General features: G+C 40.6%; 1 protein-coding gene across 1 annotated transcript in view; it reads left to right on the forward strand.

Annotated features, from left to right (window-relative positions):
- Positions 1-27,333, forward strand: part of DEPDC1B (DEP domain containing 1B) — a 120,484-nt gene extending 93,151 nt beyond the window's left edge. Inside the window, exons 8-11 of the mRNA XM_010387992.2 lie at positions 12,176-12,342; positions 14,485-14,661; positions 24,988-25,173; positions 26,341-27,333. Of these exons, the coding sequence (XP_010386294.1) occupies positions 12,176-12,342; positions 14,485-14,661; positions 24,988-25,173; positions 26,341-26,502 (692 nt within the window). The 3' untranslated portion in view covers positions 26,503-27,333. The remainder of the gene's footprint in view (positions 1-12,175; positions 12,343-14,484; positions 14,662-24,987; positions 25,174-26,340) is intronic.
- Positions 27,334-27,752: the final 419 nt, after the last annotated feature.

The following is a 27,752-nucleotide window of genomic DNA, read 5'->3' on the forward strand; positions in this document are numbered from 1 at the left end:
TACTTCTTTATCAGAGCTCTTGGGTGACTAGGTGCATTGTCAGTGAACAGTAATATTTTGAAAGAAATTGACGGCTGTTTTTTTTGTTTGTTTGTTTGTTTTTTTAGCAGATCTCAACAGTGGGCTTAAAATCTTCACTAAACCATGTGTTGTCATTTCTAGAGTGCAGGTAGAATAGATGTAGCATAATTCTATTTTTTTTTTTTTTTTTAGGTGGAGTCCTGTGCTGTTGCCCAAGCTGGAGTGCAGTGATGCAATCTTGGCTCATTGCAACCTCCACTTCCTGGGCTCAAGCAATTCTCCTGCTTCAGCCTCCCAAATAGCTGGGATGACAGGCATATGCCACCATGCCTGGCTAATTTTTGTATTTTTAGTAGAGACAAGGTTTCACCGTGTTGGCCAGGCTGGACTTGAGCTCCTGACCTCAGGTGATCCGCTCACCTCAGCCTCCCAAAGTGCTGGGATTACAGGCATAAGCCACCACACCCAGCCAGTTGTAGCATAATTCTTAAGGGCCCTAGCCTTTTTGGAATGGTAAATGAGCAGTGGCTTCAACTTCAAGTCACCAGCTGTATTAGCACCTAACAAGAGAGCCAGCCTGTCCTTTCAAGCTTTGAAGCCAAATATTGACTTTTCCCTTCCAGTTACAAATGTCCTAGATGGCATCTTTTCCCATTAAAGGCTGTTTTGTCTACATTGGAAATCTGTTGTTTAATGTAGCCACTTTCATCATGATCTTAGCTAGATTTTCTAGATAACTTGCTGCAGCTTCTACATTAACACTTGCTGCTTCACCTTGCACTTTTATGTTATGAAGACAGCCTCTTTCCTCAAACCTCATAAACCAGCCTCTGCTAGATTCTTACTTTGCTTCTATATTTCCTCACTGATTTGTTTTTCTAAGACCACCAGAGCGAGCACAAAAGAACCAGCGAGTAGGCAAGGCTAAGAGCAAAACTGCAAATTTATTTTTGGTCACCTAGCTTCAGGGAAGAAGGTGTGGAGGGTGAGGTCTGTCGGCCTCCGGCAAAGAAGGCCAAGAGAGTCGCCCGGTGGAGCTCTCGGGTGGAGTTCCTGATGCAGTCCCGACAGGAGTTGGGGGCTGAGGAAGTCCACGCGGGGCGCTCGCCCCGGGAGCGGCTTTTCTAGGAGTGGGAGGGCAATAGGCGGGACACAGGCGTGTCGGGGGGCGTTCTGTAGGTGCAGCCAGGTAAATCTTGGTCTCTTCGGATTGACGTCACCTGGCGCATGTCCGGTTGATCTGCACCTTCCCGGGCGCTGGCTGCATTTTCGCGTGCGCGGGAAAAGTTGGCGATGAAGAACCCGGAAGTGCGCCATCTTGCCTCCATTCGTCCAAACAGTCCAACCTTTTATTGATAATAGTGATAAGGGGCGCCTTGGTCTGTCTGGCTACTTCCTGCTGTTAAGGGGCGTCGTTAAGGTCGGGGCCTATGGTTGGTATTTGGACGTACAGATGAAGAAGCATTTGGTTGAAGGTGACACGAGTGATTTCTTGAATCTTGGCACGGAGAAATTTGATCAAAATGGGGGCGAAACATAAAATAAGGCACAGTATTAGTATAGGAATGAGGAATGGAAGCATTTGTTGGAATATGGGCAAAACCCAGAAGGATGGTCCTGGCAAGTTTGGAGTGTTGAAACTTTGTAGCTCAGTTTTTTTTTTCTGTTGAGAGTTTGAATGTTAGTATCTATAAGACCTGATTCATTGACATAATAACAGCACTCTTCTCCAAGGAAGAGACAGGTGCCTCCTTTTTCAGCTGCAAGCAAGTCTAGGGCTCGCCTGTTTTGGGCAGCTACTTGGGCTATTGAGGTAATTTGGTGCTGCAGGGAGGCCAGGCTTTCAGCTGAAGCTTCTATGGCTTTCTGTATTTGAGCTTGTGTAGCTTTGTCTGACTGGAGTGAATAAGCAAGGGCTCCGGTTCCAAGACTAGATGCTACCAGAGAGGAGGCTAGGGAGATTCTAATAACTAGAGGGAGGAAAACAGCCCGTTTTTGTAAGCGATTGGCAGGAGGGTGTAGCTGCAGTGTCAGTTCGGCTAGTTCAGCCTTGCTATACAGGGTGAGGCTGGGCACTAAGGATACTGGGACACAGAGAGATTGAGATTGAGTTGTGACAGTTTGGTTAAAGGTTTTAGAAAGGGACCCCTTGCACCAGAAATAGCCTCCAATGGGGGCTGTTTGGCCTCCATTGGGCGCCTGAGTATGATTACACCAGGATGAATTTGGGGTTGAATAACAAAAGGGAGAATTAGGCTGTCTGGATTTTCGTATAGTGGCGCCTGGAGGGTAGGTGAATTGTGGGAATTGTGGGGTGTCTCACTAGTAGTATCAAAGGCCTTGGGCAGAGGGACAGCCACCAAGGGCGGGGGGGGGGGCGCTCCTAAAGCCGCACAGAGGGAACAATGTGTGAGATTGGTGATATTAACAGTGTAGATTAAGTTTAGCCCTTGGCGGATAAGTGTGAGCCATGGGAAGGGGTCTCTATTGTCCGGAGAGAAGTTTGACAGCCTTGAGGAAGACAACTGGCAGAACTATGTACTACTGAGTGTGTTTGGCTGTCTTGTGACCAAGTTTCAGTGATGAAAAATTGCTATACAGTAGACGGACTAGCAAAGGTCTGAGTGTATGAGTAAGACAGCAATATAAGTATAAAATGAGACTTCATTTTCAGTGTAGTCGCAGTGTCCCCTGCCACTGAAGATGTTCGATGAAGGTTAGGAGGTGGGAAAACCACTGCTCTGGACTATTGTCTGGAGGTAGATATGGGTCTGGGGTTATGTATTGAAAGTCTGATAGGTTTATGTAGAGGATGGTGAGAAAGCGAGCTAAGCACCAGGGGTCGGGGAGCATGAGATAGTTAAGAAAGTTTTGTAAATTTGAGGTGAGTGGGGGAAAGTTGAACTGATGTCCACTGATTGTTCTCGGTGGGGGCCTTTTTTAGCTGGGAAATATGAATCCAATGCGTGTGTCCTAGGAGTTTTGCTGCTGTATGTGTAGACAGGAGGACAGTGTATGGGCCTTTTCTTCCTGAGTGTAATTAGGGGCATACTGGGGGGAGAGAAAACAGAAGGAGGCTTGGGGGTGGAAAATCCGGTGGCTGACTTGGCAGTGGCGTCAGCAAAATTGTTGCCAGCTGCTACCGGGTTAGATGAAGTTTGGTGACCTTTACAATGTATAATGCTACCTTGGAAGGTGCCAACAGTGCATCTAGTAGTTTGAGTATTTGGTTTTTGTTAATAATAGGGGTACCGCCGGTGGTTAAAAACCCTCTCTCTTTCCAGATGACTGAATGGGTGTGTGCAATTAGAAAAGCATATTTAGAATCTGTGTATATGTTTACTGTTTTTCCTTTTGATTGGAGGAGTGCCTTGGTTAGTGCAGTGAGTTCTGCCTGCTGTGATGTGATCCCTTGTGGTAGGGGTTTTGCCTCTAAAACTGTGGAGGAGGTAACTACTGCATATCCTGCCTGTCTGTTTCCTTGAGGGTTGATAAAGGAGCTGCCATCCACAAATAGGGTTAGTTGTGCATTCTGAAGGGGCTGGTCATGCAAGTGTAGGTGGCTGGGGGGTTGAGCCTCCAGGACCTCAGGACAAGAATGTTTAGTATGGGGTGGTTTAAGAGGGTCGGGCAGTAAAGTGGCTGGATTTAGAGAGGAGCAAACTTCTAAAGTAACAGTGGGGTCTTCTATGAATAAGAGATGGAAAAGTTGGAGCCAGGATGGAGTTAAGTGGCTAATACTTTTATGAGAGATGAGATCCTGAAGACGGTGTATGGAGAGGACTGTTAGATTATTGCCTCTAATGAGCTTTTTTGCTTCCTGGGTCAGGCAGGCTGCCACTGCTAATGCACGCAGACAGGGTTGCCAGCCTTGTACAGTTAGGTCTAGTTGTTTGGATAGATAGGCCACAGGGCGGTGGGTGCTGCCGACAGGCTGGGCTAAAAGCCCAACTGCCACTTTCTGCCTTTCATCTGTAAAGAGTTGGAAGGGATGCTGGAAATCAGGCAGTGAGAGAGTGGGTTGTGAGAGGAGGCAAGCTTTTAAGCGGGTGAAATGAGTTGAGATTAACTTGGGGTTGGACAAAGGCCCATGTGGGGTTTCTTTAACTGTGGCATATAAAGGTTTGGCTAAGATTCCAAAACTGGGGATCCAATGTCTGAAGAAACCTATTAGACCTAGGGAGGATTGAACTTCTTTTGCATCTTGAGGGGGAGGAAGGTTTCGTATTAGGGCCATGCGGTTGGTAGTTAGTGACCGGGTTGTTGGGGTGATTTCAATTCCTAAGTATATGATGGTTTGGCAAGAAATTTGGGCCTTGTGTTTAGATACTCTATAACCTAGTGAGCCTAAATAGTTGAGGAGAGTTGCAGTGTCTAGAAGAGAGTCTTGTAGGGCTACAGATTAGGAGATCATCTACATACTGCAGAACTTTGCTATTAGTGAGAGGGCAAGAGGCAAGGTCTTTTGCTAAGGCCTGACCGAAGAAATGGGGGCTGTCCCGGAACCCTTGTGGGAGGACTGTCCACGTCAGTTGAGTGGAGGTATGTGTGTCTGGGTCTTCCCATGTGAAAGCAAAAAGGAACTGACAGTCTGTGTGTAGGGGTATGGTAAAGAAAGCATCCTTAAGGTCTAGCACAGTAAAATAAGTAGAATTGGTGGGGATATGGGACAGAAGGGTGTAAGGGTTGGGAACTACAGGGTGCGTTAGATGGATAGCCTCATTGACTAGCCGAAGATTCTGTACTAACCTATACATTCCATCTGCCTTTTTGACTGGAAATATTGGAGTGTTACAGGGGGAATGTGTGCGGACAAGAATATGTTGGCTAAGTAGTTGCGTGATAATTGGCTTTAAACCTTGTAGGTGTGTCAGAGAGAGAGAGAATTGGGGGCGGTTTGGGAAACGAGTGGGATCTTTGAGCTTGACAAGAACTGGTGGGTGGTGGGCCGCTATGACCGGGGTGGAAGTGTGGCACACTTGAGGGTGTACAGAAATAGGGAAGATGGGGGGTGGGGGCGACATAGGAGGAGCGTGTGCTGCTGCACAAAGCATGAGCAACAGGTCGTGAGGGGGTTGAAGGGGAGTGGATGGGTTGGTGGGAATGGATATGGAGGCCTTTAAGGTGCTCAGGATGTCTCGGTCTAGTAAGGGGGTAGGGCATGAGGGTATAATGAGGAACGAGTGCGCAAAGTAGTTTTTGGCCAGGCAGCAATTAAGGAGTGGAGTTTTTCGTGGAGTGGATGGCTTTCCGTCTACTCCTACTACAGAGATATTGGATGGAAGGCTAGGTCCATAGAAGGACGGCAAAACAGAATAGGTAGCCCCGCTGTTGATTAAAAAATTAATTGTCTTACCCACTACCAGGAGAGTTACCCGTGGCTCGGTGAGGGTGATGGGGGTCCCTGAGTCTCGGCACCTTCAGTTGTCGTCGTCCAGATGTCGGAGCTGGAAGGAGCTCCTAGGATCCTGGGAAAGGGGGTCATGTTGAGACGTGGCACCTGTTCTCAGGGTGGGGCAATCAGACTTCCAGTGTCTTTCCTGTTGGCAAGCAGGGCAGGGGGTTGCAGGCGGATGAGGGTTAGGACATTCACTGGCCTAATGTCCTGATGCCTTGCACTTATAGCAAGGCTGCGTTGGGGCTTGGGGACCTTGTGGACACCTGTTGGCATAGTGTCCTGCCTTGCCGCACTTATAGCAGGCTCCTTTTGTAGCCTTGGAGTCTGCGGGGTGTGAGCTCTCTGGTCTGGGGTTACGACTAGGCTGTAAAGCCACTGCTAGGAGCTGTACCTTCTGTTTGAGGCGAGCCTGCCCCTGTGCCTCAGCCGCCCCCTCTCTGGAGTTATAGACCTTAAAGGCTAATTTAACTAGGTCTTGTATTGGTGTCTGAGGACCATCCTCTACCTTTTGAAGTTTTTTTTACGAATGTCAGGAGCTGATTGAGAAATGAAATAAGACGCCAAAATGGTCCCTGTGGGGGAGGCCGGATCTAACCGGGTATATTGGGTTAGAACCTCAGTCAGCCTATTTAAGAATGCGGCTGGATTTTCTTCCAGATTTTGAATAATTTCTTTTAATTTGTTAAAATTTACAGTTTTGTTTGAGGCTGCTTGCATACCAGCCAGCAAACACTGGACCATTATGTCTCGACTACGAGACATAATGTCTCACCTCACCTCTCTCAGCCTTCATAGAATTGAAGAGTTAGGACTTTGTTCTAGATTAGGGTGGGGCTTAAAGAAATGTTGTGATTGGTTGGATCTTCTATCTAGACCACTCAAACTTTCTCCCTATCAGCAACACACTGTTTCATTGCCTTATCATTTGTGTGCTCACTGGAGTGACACTTTAGTCTCTTTCAAGAACTTTTCTTTGCATTCATAACTTGGCTAGCTGTTTGGCACCAGAGACCTAGCTTGTGACTTCTCTCAGCTTTTAACCTGTCACCCTTACTCATGTCAATCATTTCTTTGATTTAAAGTGAAAGATGTATGACTTTTCTTTCACTTGAACACTTAGAGGCCATTGTAGGGTTATTAATTGGCCCAATTTCAATATTGTTGTGTCTAAGGGAATACATAGGCCCAAAGAGAGGGAGAGAGAGGGGGAACCACCTATTGGTGGAGCAGTCAGAACACACTCATCGGTTGATTAAGTTCACAGTCTTATGGGCATGTTGTGTGGTTCCCCCAAACACTTACAGTACTTATTGGTCATAGGTCATAATGATAGATAAAATAATAATAAAAAATGGAAATATTCTGAATTACCAAAATGTAATACAGAGACATGGTGTGAGCACATGTTGTTGGAAAAATGGTAGTGATAGCCTTGCTTAACACAGGGTTGCCACGAAACTTCAATTTGTAAAAAATATAATATCTGCAAAACACAATAAAGGGAAGTGCAATAAAACAAGGTTATACCTGTATATTAATAGGTGACTCCAATAAAGACTTCTGTAATCTTTAACAAGGAGCCAACTATCAAATGGCAACTGCAAAGATAGTTCTCTCGTTGAAGCTAACAAAGACATCTACAAACTTTCAGCTGAAAAATCAAAAAAGTTTGAGTTGTTTAGGACCTTCTAACACCAGGGAATGAGACCTATCTTTTTGTATGTAATAAAAATGCAAGCCTGAAAATCTTCCAGTGACTCACAGAGTAATAACTGTGACAGAGGCTTTCTGAATTACACCTAGTGAATTTTACAAAAACATAATATGTGGATGATGTTTATGTAAGTTTATATCTTCTTCCATACTATGTAATGTGGTTCTACAAGTGTTTAGGCATTTAGGGTTTAGGAGGGCATAATTAAATGATTTATTATTCAATAATATGCTTGTGTTGGGACATTGTGGAATTTTACCTGCTGTTGTTGTGAGGCCCAGAGCCAAATTTAATCTTATCTATTAGTGCACAATACATTTCTTAACCAGATTTTAAAGAAAATCTAGCCAAAGTTGTATGTGATTCATGTTGTGTCTTCCTCCTGATGTTAGTTTTAATGCTTTAAGGTAGTAGTAGCTATGACTGATGCCATTGAAACTTTCAGTTCACTTGACTCCTCTAGCCCATGGATACCCAGTGTAGTACATTGATTTGGTTTTATGACTATTGATAACATTTTCTGATTTATGGAGGTTGACTTGTCCACAACCAGTGAGAGCTGGGATTTAATCCAGATATTCTGGCTACAATCCCAATAAGAGATGGGTCATTCTTATTCTTCATTCATGTATTCAAGTATTCATTCATTCATTCTGTACACAGAAATGTATTGGTACCTATGATGTACCAGGTATTTTTCTAGCTATGAGAGGCATATCAACGAACAAAAGTGTTAAGAATCCCTACCCTGTGGAGCTTACATTCCAGTGGGGCAGAGGGGAAACAATGGTAGATAACATGATAAGTAAATTCTGTAGTATATTAGGTGGTAGTAATGTATACTTTGAAAAAAGTAAGCAGGTAAAGGAAATTGAGCATACCAATTTTATACCTCTTTGGAGGGAGAAATGAATTAAGTTTTCCATTTTATATCATAACTTATGTCAAAATGATAGGTTTTATCCCAAGCCTTTCCAAGCAGGTAAGTTGGAACAAGTGTTCTGCTCTTCTCTTCCCTCCCCACTGCTCAGAACATTGCTATAAAATATGGCTGAATTACAAGATCAACTTACAGAGTCCTACTTAATTCATTATGTAGCTCAACTGTGGTTCAAATCTAGCAGTGTTATAGACCTAACCAGTTCTTACAGTGGGTTTTCTCCCCAGTCTGGTAAACTGTATTCCATGCTCCAGCTACAGGTGACAGGACCTCATCCTTTCATGCTGCTCTTTTAGCTTTGGGAGTAAGCAACTCCCTCTCTCTCCACATTATTCAATACTGTACAGCAGAGACTTCCTTCCATTAAAGATACTGATAGTGGCTCCTCCACTACCAGAAGCAGGAGGACGATCTAGGGGAATGATTATGGGTTTAAAGGAGGAAGAGATAGTAGCATAGGATTCTGTTTTCACAGGAAATAGGAAGGTTGACAGTTGGAAGGAATTGTAGAGGAGTCCCAGCTGGGATCAGTGACAGGAGGGAGGAAAAGGGAGACCCTGGTCTCACAGGAAGGTTGAGTTATTGGGATGTTTATGAGTCAAGGATGGTCGCTCATCACCCTGTAGGTAGGTTTGTGTAGATAAATTCCTGAGATGGATTTACCTATGCCTTCTTGCTTGATTTCTTGTTTTCTTCTTTCTTTCTCCCTTTCCCTTTCCTTTTCCTTTCCCAGGGTATTGCTCTTTTGCCTGGGCTGGAGTGCAGTGGTGCAATCATAGCTCACTGCAGGCTCAAACTCATAGGCTCAAGTGATCCTCCTGCCTCAGTTTTCCGAGTAGCTAAGACCACAAGCATGCACCACTATGCCTATCTAATTTTTTAGTTTTTTTGTAGGGATGGGATTTTGCTATGTTGTCCAGGCTGGTCTTAAGCGCCTGGCCTCAGGTGATCCTCCTGTCTTGGCCTCCCAAAATGCTGAGACTATAGGCGTGAGCCACCATGCCTAGCCTCACTTAATTTTCATAAAGTCTGAAATTGTTATCTACTCTAAGTTTGGCAAGGAACTGGTTGTTTAGAATTTAGTAATAATTTTTTGAAAAGATATAATGGATATAATTTTACATATTTGCTTAATATCATCCTCACAAAGAAATTTTTAAATTTCTTTTTATAAAATTCTGATTATTTTACAGCCCTGATGTACTCTTAATTTTAAAATATATTTCTTTTTTAATACATTATTTTTCATAAAGGCTTTATAATCATCATACTTTTATTATTTTTAAAAAATATTGTACTAATTGTTGTATAACTTTGAAAATTATCATTTAGTAGCCATGTAATACTAATAATAATATAATATAATATAATATAATATGTAGTCTATTGATAAATAGATATTTGAGTGTTTATCTGTTTGCCTTGTATTATACTAGGAAATGTGGCTTGCCAAAATACATGCATTATGCTTTCAGTTAGCTTGTAGTCTCATTCATAAAGCAATGTAGATACAATGTAGTAAGGATAAGGTGAAATCTGCCTTTGCAAAGGGATTTTTAATTTGGAAAAAGAAGGGATTTGTGGGACAATGAGATAGAAGACTTTACGGAAAAACTAGATGACTTTGTGGAGAAAGAGAATTTAACTAGTTATTACCAGTTCAACTGCTACATCCCCATTCAGACCATCAACATGCTGTGTGTCTTCCTTTTTCCCTGCTTTCCCCTTATAGCCTACAAAGTTCTGCACAATCTGCCCCTTGGCTACCTCTCTAACCTGATTTCTGACTTGTGTTTTCCTTACATTCACTGTCTCTTGACGCTGGCCCCATTCCTGTACCTTACACACTCCCAGCATGCTCTCACGTTATAATCTTTGTAATTGCCATTTCCTCCACCTTGAAAGTTTGTCTCTGCAGTATTTCCCTGGCTTGCTGTCATTTCCTTTGGATCTCTGCTCACATGTTACCTCCTTAGAGAGGGCCTTCCTGAAAATGATAGAAGTGTTTTTTTGAGCATGTTCCCTCACTCCCCAGCTCCTCTCCAGTGTATTTTTCTCCATAGCGTCTTTCCGCCTGACCTTGTGTTTCTATATCTTTTTGCTTTTCGTCTTCTGGAAAACAAGCTCCATGAGATCACACAGGGATTTTGCTGTATTCCTGACTGTATGTCCCCTCCTAACACAGTTCCTGGAATACGGGTGAGGCTTCATAAATGTTTGTTGAGTAAATGAAAGAATATATTGGCCGGGCGCGGTGGCTCAAGCCTGTAATCCCAGCACTCTGGGAGGCCGAGACGGGCGGATCACAAGGTCAGGAGATCGAGACCATCCTGGCTAACCCGGTGAAACCCCGTCTCTACTAAAAAAATATAAAAAACTAGCCGGGCGAGGTGGCGGGCGCTTGTAGTCCCAGCTACTCGGGAGGCTGAGGCAGGAGAATGGCGTAAACCTGGGAGGCGGAGCTTGCAGTGAGCTGAGATCCGGCCACTGCACTCCAGCCTGGGCGACAGAGCGAGACTCCGTCTCAAAAAAAAAAAAAAAAAAAAAAAAAAAAAAAAAAAGAATATATTAAAATATGATCGTAAACCTTTTTTCTTTCCATGATTTGATGATGTGGAATTGAAAACAGGTCTACATAGATGATAATGATGTAATCAACAGCATTCCCGAGTATGTCTAGGATCAGCACTTGGTCTAGAAAAGCTCTGTCTTCTGCCCTCCTTTCCTGTCCATGCACATCCACTGCCTTTGAGAACAAACCCAGTCTCCATCTGGCAGTCAGGGCCTTCTGAGACCTCATCTCTGTTGATCTTTCTAGCTTTACTTCTACCAAGTAATTCCCCTCATAACCTGTGCTGCAGTCATATTGAGTGGCTTATAGTTCCCCTACTGTGGTCCTTGCAGATATTTCTTGCATTGCCTTTCATTTGTCCCTTATTTGTTTATGGATTTCTCTTCACAGTGCATAAGCTCTTCAAAGGAAGAGGCCTGGTATATATTTGTATTTCCGGGATCTAGCACAGTTCTTGTATATTGTAGATGGTCAGTAAATACTTATTCAATATAAAAGATGTTTTTTGCCTCCCAAAGACTAGTGGTAACTTGAAATGATTGGATATAGGACAGATAAACTGATAGAAGCAGTTTTACCTCATTAGAGGGCTTGGATATAAGTGTGTCCAGTGACAAATATAGTAAAAAAGAGAGCAATATTATAATATCCTTTTAAAAAAAAAAGAGAGAGGGTCTTGCTGTGTTGCCCAGGCTGGTGCCATCATGGCTCACTGTAACCTCAAACTCCTGGGCTCAAACAGTTCTCCTCTTCAGCCACCTGAATAGCTAGGACTACTGGCGTGTGCCACCATGGCAGCTAATTAAAAAAAATTTTTTTGTGTGGAAATGGGTTCTCACTATGTTGCCCAGGCTAGTCTCAAATTCCTGGCCTCAAGTGATCATCCCATCTCAACCTCTCAAAGTGCTGAGATTACAGGCATGAGCCACTGTGCCTGGCTAGAATATCTTAGCTTTTAGCAAAATGATACCTGAGATGAGGAAGGATGACATATAACATGATTGAATCAGCACACTTAACTAAGAAAGATAGCCTAACTGAAAGGAAGGGTTGTTTGACAGGCATTATTTAGAAAGAAGGGGAGCCATTTGGCAGTGGACTGTGTGGGCATTAGTCCTCTGTTTAGTCAGTGAGAGTCATGCAAGGTGGTCAGCCTGCTGACTGATGACACGTTCATGTTCTTTCTATTTTGGACTCTAACAATGTGAGTGTTGAGGGTTAGGGCAGTGTTAGCCTGGCTGCTCCTGTTCAGGAAAGAATGCTATGAAAATTGAGATATAGCTGTCTAGTGTATGGGAGGAGAAAATGGCTGTATTTGGTTCTATATATTTGTCATGCCTGGTTGATGGTTTGTATTTTCTATAGCGATTTGTGAGTGACAATGGATCTATATTCAACTGACCCAGTATAGTTGAATATGTGATAATATTTTATGTAATTTTACTAATATATATTTTGTTAAAATATGACCATATAGAATCTACTAGGCTATAGGTGTTGAAAGATAACAATTTTTTTTTTCTAAATCAGGTTTGTTACAGAAAGAGAAAGTGGCAGTTGAAGCATTTCAGATTTGCTGCCTTCTCCTGCCTCCTGAAAATAGGAGAAAGTTACAGCTATTGATGAGGATGATGGCAAGGATTTGCTTAAACAAAGAGATGCCACCCCTGTGTGATGGCTTTGGTACCCGAACACTGGTAGGTTGATTTTTAACATCAGATATGATTTTTTGGAATGAAAGTCGACTGAGTAAGGTGTATTAGTTTGGGTGATCAGAGGGAAGTACAAAGCAGGCTTGCTTTAAAAGAGCCACAGTCAGTGTTCACCCAGACTCGTGGTCATGCTTTTGGTCTAAGTGTCTTAAAGAACATAATGAGAAATGGAGACTTGAGTAGGGAGCAGACTCTGTAGAGAGATCTGCTACATCCTGTTCTCCCACTTAAAATTATTTTAAATTTATTCTTAATTGACAAATAAAAATTGCATATATTTATGGGGTACAATGTGATGTTTTAATCTATGTATACATTATAGAAAGAGTCAATCAAGCTAATTAACAGATTCATTACCATACCAACTTATCATTTTTTTGTAATGAGAATGTTAAAAATCTATTCTTTTGGCAATTTTGAAATATACAATATATTATTATAATTGTGGTCACCATGCTGTGCACTAGAGTACTAAGACTTGCTCCTCCTGTCTCACTGGATCTTCGTACCCTTTGACCAACATCTTCCATTTCCATGCCCCTGTACCCCCCAGCCTCTGGTAACCACCATCTAATCTCTGCTTCTATTGACATATGTTTTTAAAGAGAGTTTATTTTAGAATTTATTTACTAGCAAAATCTCTTAATTTTCCTCAAAAAATGTCTTGGAGGAAAACTGGTGCTTCAGTGGAATGTATGATCTTTCCATATCCTGCTAAGCCACTGTGTACTTCCTGGGGATTCACTGGCCCAGTTTTAGAAGTAATAGAGTAAGATCAGAGGAGCACTTAGTGCCCAGGAGGATTCTTGATCTCTGTATTTTTTTGGAGTGAGTGAATGGCTAGAGAGGCTAATGGACCTTTATGAAAAGCTGAAGAAAACTTTATATCTATTCTGCATATAGAATACATGTGCAAAGCTTTACATGCAGTTTCAAGGCAATCACAGAGTCCCTGGGGTCCATGGTCTCCATGCAAAAAGTTCTCTGCCTGTGTGTCTCTCTGTACATGTAAATGTAAGTGAAGATCATTTGCAGTGTGTTAATGAAATGAAGTCTTAGCAGAATTACATGATTTTATGCTTAAATATTTGGAAGGAAGATTGTCAGCAATAAAAGTAGTGGGAGAAATAAAAAAGCCAGTCCAAAGAACAGTATTAAGAATGGAGTAGTTAGGCTGGGCATGGTGGCTCAATCCTGTAATCCCAGCACTTTGGGAGGCTGAAGTGGCTGGATCACCTGAGGTCAGGAGTTCTAGACCAGCCTGACCAACATGGTGAAATCCCATCTCTATTAAAAGTACAAAAATTAGCTGGACATGGTGGCGGACGCCTGTAATCCCAGCTACTCGGGAGACTGGGGCAGGAGAATTGCTTGAACTTGGGAGGAGGAGGTTACAGTGAGCCGAGATCACACCATTGCACTCCAGCCTAGGTTACAGAGCGAGACTCCATCAAAAAGGAAAAAAAAAAAAAAAAGGAGTAGTTAATATAAATTATATGGAAATTATTATATTATATTGATGCTATAATGTATTTTGTATTTCTGCTTGCTGCAAAGAGAGTCTCATCACTTAATGTACTTCTTGAAAAGTCCCATGGCTTTGTTCAAAGATGATTGTCAAATATACATCGAAAATCCTAGAGAAAATAAGTTAACTAGGAAAAGATGTAATGGTTGAGGCATGTGGACTGTGTTAGCGGTTTAAAACAAATCAATAATGAAATTAGGATAAATAATAATTGACTAAATGGCTATAAAGTGCTTTGAACTTAATAGTGCTACATGATTCAAGTCGTGGTGATAATGATTTTCAAAATTTGTTTTCATATATTTATATGTGTATATGTGTATATATATGTATGTATATTTAAAATCATGTGTAAAAGGAGGTACCTTTAAAAATTGCTCAGACAAGCATCTCTCTGCAGTCTCTTAACAGGAAGATACACATTTTGTTTGTTCTGGTTGTTGAGACCACCAGCCCATTTGAGATGGCCGGGTACTCTTGGTAGGATGTGCACTCTGTGCCTTAGACCATTTCTCATATTTGCTTTTTGCAGATTAGATTGCACTCAGTTCAGAAAAATACTCACTGCGTTTACCACCCTCACCCCACTCTTTTTTTAGATGGTTCAGACATTTTCCCGTTGCATCTTGTGTTCCAAGGATGAAGTGGACTTGGATGAGTTATTAGCTGCTAGATTGGTAACATTTCTGATGGACAATTACCAGGAAATTCTGAAAGTCCCTTTGGCCTTGCAGACCTCTATAGAGGAGCGTGTGGCTCATCTACGAAGAGTCCAGGTAAAGGAGAGGATATTATCAGTCCTATAAAATTGGCAATATTAAGTCATGTAAGCTTGCTAGTCTTCTTGGGGCATTTTATTGTGAGGATTAAGTGAATTAATGTTTATAAAGTACTTACAACAGGCCTTGGCACATAGAAAGCCCCTGCATGTGTTTGTATTATCATTGAAAAGTTTATAGAATGCATATTTGGTTTTGTTATATCAATTCATGCAGCATATTTTTTATTCCTAATTTCTTGAATGAGTTTGTTCAGAATCTACATATATATACTGATGGAAATGATTTTATGTGCAATTAGTGTCTTGATTCATAATTGCCCTGTGACCTAGTTTAATATTGCCACTTTTTGCATGAAAAAGCTAAGGCACAAAGAACTTAAATAACTTTGTTTAAGGCTACAGAGCCAGAATTCTGACGGATGCAGTTAGCCTCTGGAATCAGTGCTCTAAACTATCATTGCATATTCCCTGTCTAAAAATCATAGTACGGTAGAAAAACACTGGCATGAGAGCCATGAAACCCTGGCCAAATTCCTAGCTGTATCCTTTCCGTTGTATGACTTTGGGCAAGTCCTTAACCTCTTTGGATTTTACTTTCTTTCCTCAGGCATTAAAATGGGCCATTCTTACTTTATGAAGTTGTGAAGATTAGAACACTATACTTTACAATTCTTAGGATGAGTTTCTGACATATGTCAGGTATTCTTTGAAAGGTAGCTGCTGGTGTTGTCATGGTGGTTATATAAAAACAAGGCAAAAGAAGTGTAATAATATATTACAAGAAGTGTAATAATATTACATAATAATAAAGAAGTGTAATAATAATAGATATACATTTTTATTATACTTTAAGTTCTATGGTACATGTGCACAACGTGCAGGTTTGTTACATATGTATACATGTGCCATGTTGGTGTGCTGCACCCATTAACTCGTCATTAACATTAGGTATATCTCCTAATGCTATCCCTCCCCCCTCCCCCTCCCCACAATAGGACTCGGTGTGTGATGATCCCCTTCCTGTGTCCAAGTGATCTCATTGTTCAATTCCCACCTATAAGTGAGAACATGTGGTATTTGGTTTTCTGTTCTTGCGATAGTTTGCTGAGAATGATGGTTTCCAGCTGCATCTGTGTCCCTACAAAGGACACGAACCCATACTTTTTTATGGCTGCATAGTATTCCATAGTATATATGTGCCACGTTTTCTTAATCCAATCTGTCACTGATGGACATTTGGGTTGATTCCAAGTCTTTGCTATTGTGAATAGTGCCACAGTAAACATACGTGTGCATGTGTCTTTATAGCAGCATGACTTATAATCCTTTGGGTATATACCCAGTAATGGGATGGCTGGATCAAATGGTATTTCTAGTTCTAGATCCTTGAGGAATTGCCACACTGTTTTCCACAATGGTTGAACTAGTTTACAGTCCCACCAACAGTGTGAAAGTGTTCCTATTTCTCCACATCCTCTCCAGCACCTGTTGTTTCCTGATTTTTTAATGATTGCCATTCTAACTGGTGTGAGATGGTATCTCATTGTGGTTTTGATTTGCATTTCTCTAATGGTGAGTGATGCTGAGCATTTTTTCATGTGTCTGTTGGCTGTATGAATGTCTTCTTTTGAGAAGTGTCTGTTCATATCCTTTGCCCACTTTTTGATGGGGTTGTTTTTTTCTTGTAAATTTGATTGAGTTCTTTATAGGTTCTGGATATTAGCCCTTTGTCAGATGAGTAGATTGCCAAAATTTTCTCCCATTCTGTAGGTTGCCTGTTCACTCTGATGGTAGTTGCTTTTGCTGTGCAGAACCTCTTTAGTTTAATTAGAACCTATTTGTCAATTTTGGCTTTTGTTGCTGTTGCTTTTGGTGTTTAGACATGAAGTCCTTGCTCATGCCTGTGTCCTGAATGGTATTACCTAGGTTTTCTTCTAGGGTTTTTATGGTTTTCGGTCTAATATTTAAGTCTCTAATCCATCTTGAATTAATTTTCGTATAAGGAGTAAGGAAAGGATCCAGTTTCAGCTTTCTACTTAGGGCTAGCTAATTTTTCCAGCACCATTTATTAAATAGGGAATCCTTTCCCCATTTCTTGTTTTTCTCAGGTTTGTCAAAGATCAGATGGCTGTAGATGTGTGGTATTATTTCTGAGGGCTCTGTTCTGTTCCATTGGTTTATATCTCTGTTTTGGTACCAGTACCATGCTGTTTTGGTTACTGTAGCCTTGTAGTATAGTTTGAAGTCAGGTAGTTTGATGCCTCCAGCTTTGTTCTTTTGATTTAAGATTGTCTTAGCAATGTGGGGTCTTTTTTGGTTCCATCTGAACTTTAAAGCAGTTTTTTCCAATTCTGTGAAGAAAGTCATTGGGAGCTTGATGGGGATGGCATTGAATCTATAAATTACCTTGGGCAGTATGGCCATTTTCACAATATTGATTCTTCCTATCCATGAGCATGGTATGTTCTTCCATTTGTTTGTGTCCTCTTTTATTTCACTGAGCAGTGGTTTGTAGTTCTCCTTGAAGAGGTCCTTTACGTCCCTTATAAATTGGATTCCTAGGTATTTTATTCTCTTTGAAGCAATTGTGAATGGAAGTTCCTTCATGATTTGGCTCTCTGTTTGTCTGTTACTGGTGTATAAGAATGCTTGTGATTTTTGCACATTAATTTTGTATCCTGAGACTTTGCTGAAGTTGCTTATCAGCTTAAGGAGATTTTGGGCTGAGACAATGGGGTTTTCTAAATATACAATCATGTCATCTGCAAACAGTGATAGTTTGACTTCTTCTTTTCCTAACTGAACACGCTTTATTTCTTTCTCTTGCCTGATTTCCCTGGCCAGAACTTCCAACACTATGTTGAATAGGAGTGGTAAGAGAGGGCATCCCTGTCTTGTGCCAGTTTTCAAGGGAATGCTTCCAGTTTCTGCCCATTCAGTATGATATTGGCTGTGGGTCTGTCATAAATAGCTCTTATTATTTTGAGATACGTTCCATCAATACCAAATTTATTGAAAGTTTTTAGCATGAAGGGCTGTTGAATTTTGTCAAAGTCCTTTTCTGCATCTTTTGAGATAATCATGTGGTTTTTGTCTTTGGTTCTGTTTATATGCTGGATTACGTTTATTGATTTGCGTATGTTGAACCAGCCTTGCATCCCAGGGATGAAGCCCACTGGATCATGGTGGATAAGCTTTTTGATGTGCTGCTGGATTCAGTTTCCCAGTATTTTATTGAGGATTTTTGCATTGATGTTCATCAGGGATATTGGTCTAAAATTCTCTTTTTTTGTTGTATCTCTTCCAGGCTTTGGTATCAGGATGATGTTGGCCTCCTAAAATGAGTAAGGGAGGATTCCCTCTTTTTCTATTGATTGAAATAGTTTCAGAAGGAATGGTACCAACTCCTCCTTGTACCTTTGGTACAATTCGGCTGTGAATCCGTCTGGTCCGGGACTTTTTTTTGGTTGGTAGGCTGTTAATTATTGCCTCAATTTCAAAGCGTGCTGTCGGTCTATTCATGGATTCAACTTCTTCCTGGTTTAGTCTTGGGAGAGTGTAAGTGTCCAGGAAGTTATCCATTTCTTCTAGATTTTCTAGTTTATTTGCGTAGAGATGTTTATAGTATTCTCTGATGGTAATTTGTATTTCTAGGGGGTCGGTGGTGATATCTCCTTTATCATTTTTTATTGCATCTATTTGATTCTTCTCTCTTTTCTTCTTTATTAGTCTTGCTAGCGGTCTATCAATTATGTTGATGTTTTCAAAACAACTCCTTGATTCATTGATTTTTTGGAGGATTTTTTTGTGTCTCTATCTCCTTCAGTTCTACTCTGATCTTAGTTATTTCTTGCCTTCTGCTAGCTTTTGAATATGTTTGTTCTTGCTTCTCTAGTTCTTTACATTGTGATATTAGGGTGTCAATTTTAGATCTTTCCTGCTTTCTCTTGTGGGCATTTAGTGCTATACAATTTCCCTCTACACACTGCTTTAAATGTGTCCCAGAGATTCTGGTATGTTGTATCTTTGTTCTCATTGGTTTCAAAGAACATCTTTATTTCTGCTTTCATTTTGTTATCTAACCAGTAGTCATTCAGGAGCAGGTTGTTCAGTTTCCACGTAGTTGAGTGGTTTTGATTGAGTTTCTTAGTCCTGAGTTCTAGTTTGATTGCATTGTGGTCTGAGAGACAGTTTGTTATAATTTCTGTTCTTTTACGTTTGCTGAGGAGTGCTTCACTTCCAACTATGTGGTCAATTTTGGAATAAGTGTGATGTGGTGCTGAGAAGAATGTATATTCTGTTGATTTGGGGTGAAGAGTTCTGTAGATGTCTATTAGGTCTGCTTGGTGCAGAGTTGAGTTCTGTTCCTGGATATCCTTGTTAACTTTCTGTCTCGTTGATCTGTCTAATATTGACAGTGAGGTGTTAAAGTCTCCCATTATTATTGTATGGGAGTCTAAGTCTCTTTGTAAGTCTCTAAGGACTTGCTTTATGAATCTGAGTGCTCCTGTATTGGGTGCATATATATTTAGGATAGTTAGCTCTTCCTGATGAATTGATCCCTTTACCATTATGTAATGACCTTCTTTGTCTCTTTTGATCTTTGATGGTTTAAAGTCTGTTTCATCAGAGACTAGGATTGCAACCCCTGCTTTTTTTTGTTTTCCATTTGCTTCGTAGATCTTCCTCCATCCCTTTATTTGGAGCCTATGTGTGTCTCTGCATGTGAGATGGGTCTCCTTAATACAGCAAATTGATGGGTCTTGACTCTTTATCCAATTTGCCAGTCTGTGTCTTTTAATTGGACCATTTAGTCCATTTACATTTAAGGTTAATATTGTTATGTGTGAACTTGATCCTGTCATTATGATATTATCTGGTTATTTTGCTCGCTAGTTGATGCAGTTTCTTCCTAGTATCGATAGACTTTACATTTTGACATGTTTTTGCAATGGCTGGTACCAGTTGTTCCTTTCTATGTTTAGTGCTTCCTTCAGGGTTTCTTGTAGGGCAGGCCTGGTTGTGACAAAATCTCTAAGCATTTGTTTGTCTGTAAAGGATTTTATTTCTCCTTCACTTATGAAACTTAGTTTGGCTGGATATGAAATTCTGGGTTGAAAATTCTTTTCTTTAAGATTTTTGAATATTGGCCCCTACTCTCTTCTGGCTTGGAGAACTTCTGCCGAGAGATCTGCTGTTAGTCTGATGGGCTTCCCTTTGTTTGTAACCCGACCTTTCTCTCTGGCTGCCCTTAACGTTTTTTCCTTCATTTCAACTTTGATGAATCTGACAATTATGTGTCTTGGAGTTGCTCTTCTCAAGGAGTATCTTTGTGGTGGTCTCTGTATTTCCTGAATTTGAATGTTGGCCTACCTTACTAGGTTGAGGAAGTTCTCCTGGATGATAGCCTGCACAGTGTTTTCCAACTTGGTTCCATTTTCCCTGTCACTTTCAGGCACACCAATCAGACGTAGATTTGGTCTTTTCACATAATCCCATGGTTCTTGGGGGCTTTGTTCATTTCTGTTTACTCTTTTTTCTCTACACTTCTCTTCTTGCATCATTTCATTCTATTGATCTTCAATCACTGATACTCTTTCTTCCAGTTGATCGAGTTGGTTTCTGAAGCTTGTGCCTTTGTCATGTAGTTCTCGTGTTATGGTTTTCATCTCTATCAGTTCTTTTAAGGTCTTCTCTGCATTGATTATTCTAGTTATCCATTCATCCATTCTTTTTTTCATGTTTTTTAGTTTCTTTGCACTGGTTACATAGTTCCTCCTTTAGCTCTGAGAAGTTTGATTGACTGAAGCCGTCTTCTCTCAACTCGTCAAAGTCATTCTCCGTCCAGGTTTGTTCCGTTGCTGGTGATGAGCTGCGCTCCTTTGGAGGGCAAGATGCGCTCTGATTTTTTGAATTTCCAGCTTTTCTGCACTGCTTTTTCCCCATCTTTGGTTTTATCTGCCTTTGGTCTTTGATGATGGTGACGTACTGATGGGGTTTTGGTGTGGGTGTCCTTTCTGTTTGTTGGTTTTCCTTCTAACAGTCAGGACCCTCAGCTGTAGGTCTGTTGGAGTTTGCTTGAGGTCCACTCCAGACCCTGTTTGCCTGGGTATGAGCAGCAGAGGCTGCAGAAGATAGAATATTGCTGAATAGCCAGTGTTGCTGTCTGATTCTTGCTCTGGAAGCTTCGTCTCTGTGGTATATCCTGCCGTGTGAGGTGTGAGGTGTTGGTCTGCACCTAGTGGATGTCTCCCAGTTAGGCTACTCAGGGCCAGGGACCCACTTGGGTAGGCAGTCTGTCCTCAGATCTCAACCTCTGTGCTGGGAGATCCACTGCTCTCTTCAAAGCTGTCAGATAGGGGCATTTACCTCTGTGGAGGTTTCTGCTGCTTTTTGCTTAGCTATGCCCTGTCCCCAGAGGAAGAGTCTACAGAGGCAAGCCGGCCTCCTTGAGCTGTGGTGGGCTCCACCCAATTCGAGTTTCCCAGCGGTTTGGTTTACCCACTTAAGCCTCAGCGTAGCCATCGCCCCTCCCTCAGCCTCACTGCTGCCTTGCAGTTAGATCTCAGACTGCTGTGCTAGCAATGAGGGAGGCTCTGTGGGCGTGGGACCTTCTGGGCCAGGTGTGGGATATAATCTCCTGGTGTGCCTTTTGCTAAGACCCTTGGTAAAGCACAGTATTAGGGTGGGAGTTACCCGATTTTCCAGGTGTTGTGTGTCTCAATTTCCTTTGGCTAGGAAAAGGAATTCCCTTCCCCCTTGCGCTTCCCAGATGAGGCGATGCCTCGCCCTGCTTCAGCTCTTGATGGTTGGGCTGCACCCGTGGTCCAGTGCCAAGTGTCAAACACGCCCCAGTGAGATGAACCTGGTACCTCAGTTGAAAATGCAGAAATCACCCGTCTTCTGTGTCACTCACGCTGGGAGCTGGAGGCTGGAGCTGTTCCTATTCGGCCATCTTGGGCACGCCTCCCAGTAATAATATATGTTATCCTGTGGACCCCAAAGTGGGGTTTTTATGTCAGCCTGTGGGAGCAGAAACTTGTTAAAGGCAGGCAGAAGGTCCACTTGACTCCTTCTGACTGATTGGATCTCTTCTCATTTGAGATCTTTTTGAGGCACCACAATTAAGGACCAGTGAACTGCGTCCTTCTGAGGTATTACAAAAATAATTAACTGTGCAGCTGTTTCTAGAAGGCAATTTTAAAATTAAATTTTTTTCTTATTTTTTTGCAATGATCAACCTAACACATTGAAGAAACTTGGGAAATATAGAAAAAACCACACCAAATGGTATCAGTGTTATGCTAAAATGTTCATAGTCAGTATTACAGTTTTTCAGATTTGTTTCTCTGTGTGTGTCTGCTGTCTATATCCATGCCTGCCTTACTCTCTTCCCTCTCTCCTCCTCCCTCCCCTGCCCTCCCTTCCTCCCTTTTTCCTTTCCTCCTTTCCTTCCTTCCTACCCTCCTTCCCTCCTTCCCTCTTGCCTGCCTCCCTTCCTGCCTGCCTCCCTTCCTGCCACTTATGTTCTCTTAACATTGAGAAAAAATTCCCCCATCATTAAATATTCCTGATTGGCATGAGAGTGGCCAAGAGCACAGACTTAGGAGCCTTTGAATTCATGACATGCTTTTTGTTAGCTGTGTGACCTTAGGCAAATTATATAACATGTCTCTGCTTCAACATCTGTCCCAACATTTCTCTTTCTTGTCTATAAAATGGGAATAATAGTAGTTAATATTTACCTCATAGGGTTTTTCTGGGGAATTAATACATATGGTTAATACATGTGGGCTTAATACATGTGAAATGCTCACAATAATGTTTATCACATTGTAAACCTACAATTAGTAGCTGCCTTTGTTGTTGGTATCATCATTATTGTTATATTATTCTGTAGTAATATTATTGACCACACACAGTATTCCATAATATGGATATACCATAATTTATTTAAATGATACTTTTTGGTTGGTATTTAGATTGTTTCCATGCTTTCCCCTGTTTTGGAAGCAGTTACAGTAAATATTTTTAAAGGTAGTTTTTTTTTTTTTTTGTGGCTGATCTGTGATTATTTTCTAAGAATAAACTCCTAGGGACAGCATTGCTTGGCCAAAGGCCATGAACATATTTAAAGTATCGATAGCATATTGCCAAATTTCCCTTTAGAATGATCATTTAAATTTACATTTCTGTCAGTGGTATAAGAAAGTGAGTGTTCATTTCTTTGCACCTTTGCCTACTTTGGATATTACTAATACTCGTACATACCTTTGCCACTTGCATGGGTGAAAAGTGTAATCTTAACTGCTGTTTTAGTGTAATTTTTTTTCCTCTGATATTTTTATGAGCCAAACCTAAATAAGAATGAACAGAAATACTTCACCAGGTTTCACAAGGAAATGTTATAGCAGTGTATTAGTCTGTTCTCATGCTGCTAAGACATACCCAAGACTGGATAATTTGTAAAGGAAAGAGATTTAATTGGCTCACAGTTTAGCATGGCTGGGGAGGCCTCAGGAAACTTGCAATCATGGCGGAAGGGGAAGCAAACACATCCTTCTTCACGAGGCAGCAGGAGAGAGAAGTGCCAAGCAAAAGGGAGAAAATCCCCTCATAAAACCATCAGATCTCATGAGAACTCACTCACTATCGTAAGAACAGCATGGGGGTATAGCTGCCCTGTGTTACCTCCGGGGGATTATGGGAACTACATTTCAAGATGAGATTTGGGTGAGGACACAGCCAAACCATATCAAGCAATAACTATGTCGCCCTGTATACTTGCTAGGTTTGTGTATTCACATGCATAGCACAGCCATATATTGTAGTAACAGCCTTGTGAGCCCTTTACTGTTGAAGTTCAGAAGGCTGAGCTATGGTGATTAATTTAACTGCAGGTAAACATGATCTTGTGAAGAGACACTACAGTGTGCTCTGAATAAAATCAATAGTGATTAATTTGTCCAGTTACCTTTTCTCTCTTGCAAGTACATATTAGAATTGCCAAGCAGTTGTTCCATTCAGCACTCAGAACCTATAGATCTTTGTTCTCTTGATTAGGCTCCTAAGCCTCTACGCTGTATCACATTTAGGGGAGTGCTTCTCTGAAAATGCAGTGTTGCTTGGCTTATTCCAGTAATTGTTTTAGGACAGTTTCAAAGCTGACCCTGGGATACATTATGAGGTAGACAATGTTTTTGACACAAGCCTTCTATGATCCTCATCTGCAACCTTCTGTTTCAAAAGACTCCAGACTCTGAAATTAAATATTTTCAATGTATGTTCATTTATTCACAGGTCTTTTTTTTATTTTTTCCTCTTATTTCTTCTCCCTTATCCCTTCTGCACTGTCTGCACATTTGTTGTTTTACTTGATTCTCACGGGTAAGATGTTAGAAAATGGTTGTAGTACTCCTCTCTTCCTAAAAGCTTAGCTAAATGCGTGCCACTACTATCCTCAAGGCATTGAGAATTAGACTCTTCAGATGTGGGAAGGCGCCTGGATAGTTCCAGTGAATGTCCAACATTATCGATGTTTGAATCATTTTAGTCAATGTGTTTAATTTATGCTTCAATTTCAGATCTTGTTAAAAGAGGGCATGCCGAGACTAGCTTGGTCATGGAGACCCTAACCCAGTGTCGCTAGAGGAATTAAAGACACACGCAGAAATATAGAGTGTGGAGTGGGAAATCAGGGGTCTCACAGCCTTCAGAGCTGAGAGCCTTGAACAGAGATTTACTCACATATATTGTGAGCCAGTCATAAAATTTACTAAAAGTATTCCTTACGGGAAATAAAGGGATGGGCCGAAATAAAGGGATGAACTCTGGATAGTTAGCTGCAGCATGAACATGTCTTTAAGGCATAGTTTGCTCATTATTGTTTATGGTTTAAGAACGCCTTAAGCGGTTTTCCACTCTGGTGGGCCAGGTGTTCCTTGCCCTCATTCCTATAAACTGACAACCTTCCAGTGTGGGCGTCAAGGCCATCACGAGCATGTCACAGTGCTGCAGAGATTTTGTTTATGGCCAGTTTTGGGGCCTGTTCCCAACAAGGGCACAAGCTTTTTTGTTATTGAAATGGCTCTTGGGTTTACAAAGGTAAAAATCTCATTTAAAACTGTGGCTTTAAACAATAATATTTTGAAGTTATGGAAATGCTTTTACTTTTCAATATAGAGTTTCCCCCAATCAAATTTTGAGGACTAACATGGCATCGCTACAGTACAAGGAGGTATCCCGTATTTGATCTGAACTAATTCTTATAATTTATTTGAAAATATGCTAGATTCTTTCACTCCTAATCCTTTTGCCTCAGATAAAATACCCAGGAGCTGATATGGATATCACTTTATCTGCTCCATCATTTTGCCGTCAAATTAGTCCAGAGGAATTTGAATATCAAAGATCATACGGCTCTCAGGAACCTCTGGCAGCCTTGTTGGAGGAAGTCATAACAGATGCCAAACTCTCCAGCAAAGAGAAGAAGAAGAAACTCAAGCAGGTAAAAGGATATTCTTTATAAATCATTTTTTCTCCTCCCTACTGTTTTTATGTTTTTTTTTTTTTAAATTTTAATAGACTTCATGTAAATCTCATCTTCTGAGCCATAGCAGTTTTCTAAGTATACTAGTCAGTTCATATATTCCAGAAGTCTCAATGATTTACACACTATGGTCAGTTTCCTAGATCTATATTCTTCAGTGTAAACCTGTTACCATTGCCAAACTCTTCATTGACAGAGTTATTCTCTAATATTTGTCCTTTATTTTGGTATGTGGCATGATGTGAATTAGCAAAGCATCTACATTAATCTCAGAGAAACGATCAGTGAGGGTAGATTTCTTTTCATGTTTTCAAAAGGCAAATCCGATGGAATTCACAGATGTAAAATATCTAGAGTTTAAAAGCCATTGCTTTTAGATAGCCACTATCAAATTAGTTTCTTGCCTCAGGTATCAGTACAAGTTTTTAGTTCCTCTTACGTTAGGGAACACAGCTTAGGGTTCCAGAGAATTGTTTTTAACTCACAATATGTTAATTTTGACTCTTCATCAAGATTGATTTATGATCTGGTGAGTGGTTGTTGTTTTGAAAGACTGAACTCTACATAGTTGGATTTGGGAAACATCGTACGTATAGGGTTACACATAGAGCACCAGAATTCTGGGTTTCTAATCATATTGTTCTCAGAGTAATTCTGGAGGAGAGTTTGGTGGTGAAGATCAACAGAAAGTATACTGCCTCTCTTTTAAGCGTTTCACAAAGTAATATACACCAGAATATTCCCTCTTCCATTTGGGCAGAAGCTGGTGGGACTGAGTTGGAGAAGCAGAGAAATGGTGAAATGTAATTGGGACAAAATTTTATTTAGCTGTGTAGAACAGAAGTTATTTTGAAGTCAGAGTTACTTGTGAGTATTTACAAAGTGAGGTCTATTTGTAGTTGGCAGTGGGGGAAATTTTAAGAAACATGATTAAAAGGGGAACTTACTTGAAGCTTAGATCAAAGGAAAGATAGATTAACTCTATAGAAATTGGAATCAAATGGTTTAACAAAAATAAACAAAAATAGGAAAGTATAGGCTCAGAAACGCTTAAAATTTGGCTGCCTAATTTTATTGGCTTTTCTGTGTCTTTTTTTACTCTTCTTGGACCATTCATTATTTTAGTTTCAGAAATCCTATCCTGAAGTCTATCAAGAACGATTCCCTACACCAGAAAGTGAAGCACTTCTGTTTCCTGAAAAACCCAAACCAAAACCACAGCTGCTAATGTGGGCACTAAAGAAGCCTTTCCAACCATTTCAAAGAACTAGAAGTTTTCGAATGTAATAATACTTCCACAGCAACAGGCGCCAGAGACCACTGTTGTTGTTTTGAGTGAATGGTGGTTAGGAGAAAGACTTTGGTGGTGGAATAAAGAAAAGCATAAAACAAAGACTACTGAAATATAAAGATTGCCTTAGTTTTTAAAAATGTTTAGCCATTAGTATTTTTATAAAACTCAATGCTATTTTTAAAGTGTATAAATTGGTTAAAATTTGTGAGTCAAATATATAGTGATAATGTTAACATGTTTGTAATTGTTACAAAATTTAAGGGTATTTTTATCTCTGCTTTCTTTTTCATGGTGTTTATTAAATAATTGTGTATATACACCCTAGCTACTAATATCTTTATTATAGCCTTAAGACTTAATTTTAAGTCTTAAAAATAGTGTGTATACTTGAATAAGAAAGACACTGGGTACTGTTAATGTGATGCTATTGAGTTAGTAGCCAATTATGATTTCTCCTGTATAAATTCCAGTTTTTATTGCTGCACATAAATTTTGTAACGTCTTATATTGTGATGGCTATGTCTTTTATTGCAGATTTATTGGATATTATGACAGATTTTACTAAAGCTAGTGTTTTTATAACATATATATCAGTTGATGTTTACCTATAAGTGGAGTAGATTTTCATCTGCCTGCAATGGTATAATTTCAGTCCTAGCTAAAAATGGAAAGTTGAACTGGATAAATTCTTTGAGTACCCTTAGACTTGTGATTCTAAGTTAAACACAAATGGGTTAAATAAAATGAGACTACTTCCGTTATATATTTTCGTCCTTTTGAAAGTAAGTGAAATGTAAATAAATTTATTTTTTTAAAAAATGCCATACCTCGTGTTTCTTTTTTGGCAGTTATTTAGATCAGTTAGAGAGCATCCTCAAATGCCTTTGCCAATGATCTTCATCTGTCATTAATTTCTATGAGAAAATAGAAAGTAAGATTTGGGCTTTTGTATTGACTGGCCTTTAGGTGAGCACTTAGTTAATTTTTTAGCATTGCTTTGCCCTTTTGTAAAATTGTGGTGCACTTGGATTATGGAGCATCTGAAAGTCTTCCTCTGAGCGCAATTACCCAAAAAGCTGAGAGCAACACCTACTAATTGGCTTACAGTACTCGTTGGACTGATTTTTCCTTGCACTTAAGATTTGCTCCTGTTCTCTTATAGCAAAATACCTCCTACAACTGATGCAGATTTTGCTTTTAAAAATGGATCAACGTATTCCTATTGGTTTGGGTACCACCTTAC

The sequence above is a fragment of the Rhinopithecus roxellana genome, chromosome 3 (genome assembly GCF_007565055.1).
Source record: "Rhinopithecus roxellana isolate Shanxi Qingling chromosome 3, ASM756505v1, whole genome shotgun sequence".
NCBI lineage: Eukaryota > Metazoa > Chordata > Mammalia > Primates > Cercopithecidae > Rhinopithecus > Rhinopithecus roxellana.